This window comes from Macrotis lagotis, chromosome X (assembly GCF_037893015.1).
Source record: "Macrotis lagotis isolate mMagLag1 chromosome X, bilby.v1.9.chrom.fasta, whole genome shotgun sequence".
Classification (NCBI taxonomy): domain Eukaryota; kingdom Metazoa; phylum Chordata; class Mammalia; order Peramelemorphia; family Peramelidae; genus Macrotis; species Macrotis lagotis.
This window is the reverse complement of record NC_133666.1, coordinates 288455203-288465153: the sequence shown is the minus strand read 5'-3', so window position 1 is coordinate 288465153 and position 9951 is coordinate 288455203. Positions and strand designations below refer to the sequence as shown.

Here is a 9951-nt window from a genome sequence, read left to right as displayed (position 1 = left end):
TTAGGCTTTTACGTGCTGTTGTTCATAGAATTAGTTCTGGGAGTCTGCAAGAATTTTTTTGTTTTTTTCAATGTCATATGATCCTGAGAGGGGTATAGTCACTGCTCTCCTAATCTTCACTCTAGTCCTTACCCAGGAAGGACTCCAGTCCTCTGCAGCTACAATCAACAGCATCTCTTTGCCTTAGAACTGTGACCAAGACCTCATGCTATCCTGTGACCAAACCCCAGACTCCTCTCTGCCTTAAAACTATAACCCTAAAGTATATATGGGCAAAAGAGTTGCTGGTCAGTGACAGCCATACCCAGGAGCCCCTGAAATTTCTTTCTGAGTATTTGTCCAAATTCCTCACCATCTCTGGGCTGTGGGCTCCTGAAGCTGCAGCAACCCCATGTCTGGGTTCCATATAAGCTTTCACCCCATTGGTACAACTTCTCCTGGAGACCTTTAAATGTTCTTAAGTTGGAAAAATATCTCACTTTGACCTTTTGTTGTCTCTGACTGTCCAAAATTTGATTTGAGATGTTATTTTAAAGCTGTTTGGAGAGGATGTTGAAAGAGTTCGACTAGATTGCCTCTTATTGCCATCTTGGCTCTCCATTGTAACTTATAATCATTAAACATTCACAGGATTAGGGACTTGTCTGTTTAATAGTGGAATTTCGACCTAAGTTGGCTTCACTCCAAAGTTAGCCTACAAGCCACCACATGCTACCTCTCATTGATTAATTTCTTGCACTATTATAATTTTTATATTTTATCTTAGTTCTCTGAACATAACTGAATATATGATAGACATCTCAAATTCATTGTATCCAAAATGAAATTATCTTTCTTCTAAAGCTATCTTTCCTCTAAACTTCATTTTTTTTATTTTTAGCTAACCATCATCCTTCCAGTCACAAATAGTTGCAACCTCAAAGCAAACCTCAATTTTTCTCTCTCCTTTATCACCCCTCCTCCACATCCAGTCAGCTGCTGCCTACACAACATCTCTCACATCGGTCCCCTTCTGTCACTTTATCTGGCTATGGTCCAGCCCTCATTATCTCTTGTCTTTCCTATTGCTAGAGCCTCCCATTTGATCAAATGGATGGCTCAAGAGCATCTGGAGAAGAAAGAAATTCTCACTAACATGTTTCCTTTTCTAGACAAACCCTTGACAGTATCTTCTGTAATTTTAAGTAAAATCCTAGCAAAGAAACTGTAAAAATGTATCCCAAGATTAATTTACTAACACCAAAGTAGATTTTCCAACTATTTTCTTTCATTTCCCTAAATCAGCAATCTCTCTTCTGTTAAGTCTCATGAGCACCCTGACCTCCCAAAACAGTCCTTTTTTACCACCTTCCTCATTACTTCACCTTTCCCATCTGCCTGACTCCTCTACTACCAATCTCTCCATTCTTCAGTTTATCCTCCCCCTTGGTACCCATCAAATCACAGATCTGACTATATATTTATGTTTTAGGATTTTCAATGCCTTCTAAGATAAATTATCAATTCTTTAGTTTAATATTTCAAGTCTTTCATAGCCTGCATCCAGTCATACTCACTTCAAGTGATTTACCTTTGTGTACTCCCCTCTCCAGACGTACCCACTGAACTCAGCAATATTATCTTCTATCTTTGTAAAACCTTGTGAATCTGTGGAGAAAAGAACTGTGTGATTACAAAGGTACTGATATGATAGTAGGCAATTGAAATCTAGTTGTTATATATACATATATACATATATATATACAAGCTAAGATTATATCAGCCTGCAGAGAAGTGAGAAACCCATCTCAGGTTGTCTTTGTATTTTATTGGGTAGATGTCATCTACATAGATATTTTCCTTTGCTTTGTAACTATGTATGTATGTGTGTGTGTTTGTGTGTGTGCATTTCACATCACAATCCCAAATTGACTTTATTGAAGAAGCAAATAGAATCGTCAAATAACTGAAAAGGATGGTATTGACTGCAAATGTTAAGTATTGGCAAAATATAAATTGTCATCTTTTATATAAGCCAATGATAGTTTTGAAACTTTTGTTATGAAAGATGTCATGACACATATATGTGTGTGTGTATATATGTATAAATTAAGGTTAAAATTTGGTACTTTTTAAGCCTAACAAGAAATAACATTAAATGTATATTTTATTCAGAGAAATGTGCCAAAATTTGAAAGGGATTCTAAAAGATATAGTACTTGATCTTATGGTAAAGATGGTTCGATAAAGAAATGCAATACAAATAAAGATGACTTATTCAAAGAAGATATGATAATTGCATTTAAAAGATACAAAGCAAAGGCTATAAGAAGTTGGAAAAATGAGGTAGGCAAAAATTATAATAAAAGAATTGGAAGGGAAGAAGGCTTCATGAAAATGTTTGCATTTGAGTTAGAGCTTAACACAGAAATATACTTCACAAGCAAAGACAATAAAACAGCATCATAGGGGGGAACATGACCAAAGCTAGGATGATACCATATTTTGGAAAGTCTAGGGTGCCAGTCTTAGGAGTCTAAACTTTCTTCATTAAACAATAGAGAACAAGTCTTGGGCACTAAAAACATCCAATGTAAGGCAACTGCTAATATATTGCTGTCATGATGAGAAAAAAATGTATTAGAATTAAAACACTTAGAAAGTTCTCTTCAATTTGCAAATTGTGAAACAAAATTGTTAAAAATATTTATTTCTTGAAGTAAGATTACTGGCTGTGTGTCCCTAAGTGTTTTGTTTTTACCTCTCTAATGCAATACACACACACACACACACACACACACACACACACACACACACACTTACATCTACACTAACATATGTAAATAATCCTATTTCTTTTATCCCCTGATACATCATAAATTTTATAAGCATGGTTTAGTATCTAAACACTATTCCTTTCTCATTCACCCTCCTATAACTGGGTTTTGTACTTTGAGGCTTGCCCAATTTTGTTCAGTTGAATTGGCTACTTCGGATAGGCAATGTTACTCTTGTCATTTGTTAAATTATGTTTAACAGACAGAAACACCTATATAACACAGTGTAGTAGTATTTTCCTTCTTTTGTAGACATTTATCACTTTATAGTTATAGTCCTTGAATGACATTAGCATAACAAAAAGACTTTATTCCAAGTGAGTATTTAAGTTGTTTCTAATTTATCTCTTGGGTTTTTTTTTTCTTTCGGTAGTCTTATTCCAGTTAAAATTATGCGCGATTGGAAGGAGCTGTTTTTTAGTGGGAAACCAATTTATGAACAAGCCTCCATTGACCACCTACCATCTCGTTTTACTTCAGAACAACTAGTAGAACTGTCCAAGAGGAATTTGCTAGATGACAATGATTATGAGGAGTACAAGGTACCCACCTAATGTAGGAAAATTAAAGGAAATTGCTTAAATAAAACAGTTTCTTTTTATCATTCAATAATTTGTTGTGATGTATTCACTTGATTTTGGTACATTGATCGTGTTTAATTTTTTAAATAGGAATCAACCAACATGGTACTACAAGTTCACATGACTTCTTGGTCAGTTTTCTTTTTTAATTGTGTAATTAAAGTAATTAAGTAGAGATGTTGTATCAGTACCATTTTGAAATTTAATCATCATAAAGGAGTTATGGTTTCAATGTATTTCAAGGTAAAGAAAGCATATTCATAAATCTTGGTGACTAGATTTCAGTTTTTACATTGTTGTAAAACTATCATTTTCCATTGTTTTAGATAGCCCCATGAAATCTATTTGGTAGTAAATTCAAAACGACAAGTCACTTATTTCTGTAGAGAGATTTGAAGAGACTATCAAGATATAATTATTAGCATGAATTTAAACTGGTAAGAAGATATAGGATACAGTAGCAACTGACCAGCAATTATAGGCAGAGAGAAGGGATAAAGGAATCAAACCTGGGCAAGTGGGCTGAACCAGAGATATGGGCTATTGAGTCCAATTTCAAATAAAGGGAAATTTCAGAAGAGAAATAACATGGCTTTAACAAAGAAAAATGAAGATGATTAGGCTCCCAAGTAGGTAGGGTAAAACATCACCATGTTGTTGAGCCCTAAAAAAAGAAGTTACTAATATCAGGGGAAAGAGAAAATGAAACATATGTTTCAAAAATGCTGTGGAGCTAAATTTTAATCATACCTCAAAGTTGAATTCATATGAATTTCTAGAATTATTTGAACAAATTCTACAGAAGTATTTTGATGTAAACCAAATCAAAAGTCTGATAACTAGTGATAGACTGTACTAGACTTTGTAAAAGCTCTCTTTTTACAAGATAGTTAAATATTAGGTTTTACAATATTGTGCTTATTACAGTGAAAATTAATTTTATTATATTGCCAAAACATCTAAATGTAAACATTCTGCTTTCTTATTTTAATAGTAAGTCAAGGTATTTAGCACACAGGTTTTAGTTTAGTAAATATTTCTGTGTATCTGTATGTATGTGAGTGTGAAATGCTAACCACAGTAATATACTTTTTTTTAACCCACATCCTAAACCAACAGGTATGCTTGCTTTTGCAGAAAATTATCAGCTTTTGTTAGGAGTAAGTGTCTGGTAGTGCTACCTTTGCTGTTTTTCTAAAAATGAAAGTTGTCTTCAGAAGTTCTAGTTCATGGTACAGATAGGTCAAATTGTAAAATAACTTTGCTTTGAAAGAAAATAAAATTTAAAAAGTAATGTGTACATTTGTTTTATTTGCATTGTAAAGTTTGTTTTGAGAAAACTACTCTGTGTCAAAATCCCATTGTTTTTAGAATTTAAACTCATTGGAGATCAAATCTTATCTGAGCAAATGAGTAAAAATGAAGCTGATAGTCATGCCCTATATTTCCACCTGATAAAAGATATCACATGACCTGATTTAGAGTTTGTTTGAAGAGTCCTTGATAAGCTATAGAGTTGTTATAAGAAGACTCCAGCAAAATCTTGTGGGTTGGCTAGTAAAACAGTTAATTACTTCCGTTATTTTTTTTAATGAATCAAGTAATTGTATATCTTTTAGCTCACCCAGTTAGAGCAACGTATAATAGATGAACATGGAAAAGATTTCTAACAAATGAGAAAGCACAATATTCACTACTGTCCTATTTTGATGTTTTATTATGTTGTTGCATTCTCTAGGTTTTTTTTTTTTCAATAGAACAAAAGTTCTGGCAGGTTAGATGAAACTGGAAAGGCTTTGAGTAAGGACCTAGTGATGGACTCTGTATATGCCATATGAAAATCAGCTGGTTCAGAGTTCCTCATTATCCACTTGATAATAAGTAAGGAAGGTTTGGGTCATAGCTACTGTAGATCAGCTGCTAAAGGTCAATGTGACCTTACATTACACGGACAGATGGAGTGTTTAGTGAAAGGGAGATAATGGGTCCTTCAAGGTATTGCCTTGGTTGTCCCATATCTGGAGGGACAGCATTAAACTGGAGGGCATTTTGGATGGTGAAGGTTCTATAGTTCATCTGAAAACCTCAAAGAAATTAGGAATTTTAGCCTGCAGAAAAGATTTAGAGGCACATATTAACTGCCTTCAAGAATTTGTAGGATTGTCATGTGTAAAGAGGATTATACTTATTCTCTTTGGACATTAGAGGACAATAGGTAGAAATTTAATAAGACACATTGGCTTGATATGGGGGGGGGGAGAGGGGAGGAAAAACTCCTAGTAATTAGAACTATTCAAAATTAGAATGGACAGCCTTGGGATATAATAGGTTCTCCCTCATTTAGGGGTCTTCAGACAAAGGTTGGATGACCAATTATTAAGCATGCTATAGAAGAGATTCTTATTTAGATACAATTTAGACCAGATGGCCTCTTAAATTCCTTCCAGTTCTGAGATACTGCAGTTTGGATGAAGCAAGTGCCTAGACCAAAATAATAAAGATCATATTCCTTAAATTTTGAAATAAGAAAAATCTGAAATTGGTAATAGTTTTATCATGTTCACAACTTTACTGTTACTAAAGGGTCTTTTTAAAATTCTTTCTGTGCTTAGCAATGTCTGGCATCTAGTAAGTGCTTAATAAATGTTTATTGACTATTAAGTGACTGATGCTCCTACCACATAAAGCATCAATCAAGTTTGAAAGTTAAAAATCTGAAAAGTCTTTTTCCCCTGAAAAAATCATAAATACCATTAATAAATATTCATTAATAATGTTTAATTCCTAAATCAAGTTCTTGCATCACCATCAAATATCATGTATTAAGAGTAGGCTTTTCTAATTCAGGAGTCATTAGGAGTTGACTTACTAATGAAACAATACTATACCTCAAGTTGGAACCATTTTTTAGAGTTGTTTTTACAGTTGTTTCAGTAGCGTCTGATTTTGAAGCCCTTTGGGTTTTTCTTAGCAGATTAAACTAGAGTGGTTTGCTTTCTTTCTCCAGCTCATTTTACAGATGAGGAAAAAGAAGCAAACAGGGTTAAATGACTTGCCCAAGGTCACATAGCTAGTCAAATTTGAAATTAGGAAGATTGGTCTATCCACTAGTGCTCTATCCACTATGCCACTGTGTTTCATCTATTAGGTAATGATCTCACTTAAAATTAAATGATTTGGGGGGCAGTTAGGTGGTGTAGTGTATAAAGCACTGGCCCTGGAGTCAGGAATACCTGGATTCAAATCCGGTCTCAAACACTTAATAATTACCTAGCTGTGTGGCCTTGGGCAAGCCACTTAACCCCATTTGCCTTGCAAAAAAAAAAAAAAACCTAAAAAAATTAAATGATATCAATTTTAAAGATAAATTTTAAAGATAAATTATTTTGACTTTTGCATTGCTATAAATGTGGATGAGGTTTAACAGCAGCTTTATGTGGAGCTTCTTGATTGAGTCTAGAGTCCTTGCCCAAGAACTGGATTGGATCCTGAGTATGTAAAACTAAACCTACAATTAGAAATGAAGTGGATGAAATATGAAAAGAAAACACTGACATTTAGAAATTCTGTGAATTGCAATGAGCTTATAATATTCTGTAGTCCAACCCATACCTATAGAGTATCAATATCCCTAACTAGGAGCTGTTCAGCCTTTTATCTGAAGTCTTCAAGTGAGAGGAAAGTGCTTACACCAGAAGCAGTTCATTTAACTTTTAAATGGCTTATTGTTAGAAAGTTATTTCTTATGGTTCTTAAATGTAGCCTGAACAGAGTCTCCTCCTCCTACCCAAAGTTCCCAGTTTTGTCTCCTGGAGCCAAGAAGAAAAAAAATTTCTTTTATTTTCTAAAGACAGCCCTTGAAATATTTGAGGAGAATAATCATTAATTTTTCTCTTCTCTGGACTGAGCATTCCCAGTTCCTTCAACCTCTCCTTAAATGGCATGATTTCTTGGCCCTTCCTTATGGCCTGGTTATTTTCCAAATTTCAAATATTCTTCCTAAAATGTGGCACAATTCTTGAATCACTGTATGATCTCAGCAGAATACAGGATGGGAGGGGGAGGGAGGGAAGGAAAGAAAAGAGGGAAGGAAAGGGAAGAGGGAAGGGAAGGGGAAGGGAGGGGAGGGGAAAGGGGAGGGAAGGAAGAGGAAAGGATACTGTTCTTCAAAGAACTGGCATCACTGAAACCTTGATTATACCACTTTATGGGTGGTTTCACTTTTCTCCTGATAGTCTAAATTTCTGATGGCTTACTTAATCACATCAATAACTTATCAACTCCATGCTCCCTAATAACTTTCTCTATAGCTAGAACTATGGTTATTAGTTGATGCATTGCTAGCTTAAAGGTGATGCTAGCTTAAAGATATTTTAGTCAGATTTAGTAAATGGAAAAGTAGAAGCATTACTCAGCATGAAATATAAACATGAATTGTAATAGTCTCTTGGACTGTCAACAGCAAGTATTTATTAAGTGCCTGCTGTGGTTTAAGTTCTGTACTAAACACTAAGGATACAATGAAAGGGGGAAAAAAGAAAAAGAAAAAAAAAACACTCCCTGCTCCCAATAACTCTGAGTCTGATTTTCCAAAGGAAGAAACCCTCTTTAATCTATTATCCACTATCCACATTTCTGCTTTCATCTAATTTATCTGTATGGAGGTCTAGATATAGGAAAACAGAAATCAATATCTATTCCTAAAAGCCATGACGTTCTACATAAGAAGAGAGAAAGAGTAAATATCATTTCTAGCCTATTGGTTAGAAGCTGGGCTTCGCAGTTCTCTCTCAAAGGACTGTAGAAAATGACCTTGAAATATTTTTTGCCTGAAAACCCCAAACTTCATTATTAAAGTGTTTTAAAGAGTAACTAGAAGAAATAGGTTACTGACTCTGTACCAATTGCCATGTATCATGGTTTAGGGTGTAAAGTGATGGACATGGAGTCAGGAAGACTTTGTTTTGAACTTTGACTCAGGTATTTATAATAACCTATGTTACCCTTTCTGTTGTTCATTCATTTCAGTCATGTCCAAATCTTTGTGACCTCATCTGAAGTTTTCTTAGGAAGGACACTGGAGTGATCTGCTATTTTTTTCTCCAGCTCATTTTATAGATGAAAAAACTGAGGTAAATAGGGTTAAGTGACTTCCCCAGGGCTGCACAGCTAGTAAGTATGTGGGATTGTATTTGAGCTCAAAAAGATGAGTCTTCCTGATTGAAGCCACAGAATTTCATCCATTGAGTCATCCAGATGCCCAATACTATGTAGAAAAGTCATATAACCTCTTAATACCTCAGTTTCTTCATTTGGAAAATAAGGAAGTTGGGAAGAATTAGACTTTAAGTCTGCAATGACACTGCTTCCTGTACTGTAGGTTCTCCAGGGGAGGAAATTTAGAAGAATGCAGATAATAATTGCACAGAATGAGCAGATCTGCATAGGCTATTATCTTTGTCTATGAAAAAAATGCCCATATTGAGGAGAACATGGGAATCCAAAATAGCAAAACATGAAAATATTAGAATAAACATTATTCTAGCTTAATAGAAATCTTTTGGAATCTCTAACCTGTAATCCAAGATGCTTCACAACTTTTTAGCCCTATCAAAATGTGTTAAACCTTCTGTCTATCATTCACTGACCACTTAAGGTCCTTTTCAGATCCAAATGAATGTAGTGCTGGGTTTAAGGACATTTTCTAGAGGCTTCACTTCCATTATCCCTGAATCTATTAACTGTTACTCTTTGACTTTAGCCATTTAATTATTTTTGAATACAGTGATCTGTACTATTATCCTGTTCACATTTCTCTTAAGTTATCTTGGAGATATTATGACAATTTCTTTTCAAATGTGTCATCCCTGTTCGAATCCATTCTCCATCTCTACCCCAATTATGTCTTTAATCACTCCCTCTTTAAGCCCCCACCTCCCTCTAAAGCTCCCAATCCTGTGTTCTCTAGAATATGTACTCCATAACAAAATAGATTTCATTTTAAACCTTTTCTTGCTAATGATGGCAGTTTTCCTGATAATCTTTCTATCCCTGGTTATATTTTCATTCATTCCCCTCACTCACCAATTGTAGAAGAGAAACTAAAATACTCTTTCTTGCTTACTCAGTAACCTAGGGGAAACTTTTTATTCAGTTCATACCTACCACTCTAATAACCATTTTCTAACAAACTCCAGGACATTCTCCTTCCTTCCTCAGATTATATTGTTTTACTAATAGACTTTCTCCACTCTTCAATTCCTGCTCTCAAACTAATAGATTTGTTAATCCCTCAAAGTTCTTCATTTTGCTCATTTCCCATGACCATACTTCTCCACCTTATCACAGTAGCACATATAGATGGCCATGCTCTTGATCTTGTCATAAGCCATATATACCTGCCACTTCTATTTTCGTGAACTATTTCCAAACTTGTTTTTTCATCCTCTTCTATTCTTTCCCATGCCATCACTCCCTAACTAGCTATACTCTCTTCTCCTTATGATCTTAAGATCAGATCCCTTGGCAAACATTCAAAGTATATACTATCATTT

The 9951-nt window shown here is 34.7% G+C and overlaps 1 protein-coding gene across 1 annotated transcript in view; it reads left to right on the top strand.

Annotated features, from left to right (window-relative positions):
• Window positions 1-9951, top strand: part of SPEF2 (sperm flagellar 2) — a 374057-nt gene that overhangs the window by 93750 nt on the left and 270356 nt on the right. The window contains 1 exon segment of the mRNA XM_074206967.1: window positions 3190-3358. Within this exon segment, the coding sequence (XP_074063068.1) occupies window positions 3190-3358 (169 nt within the window).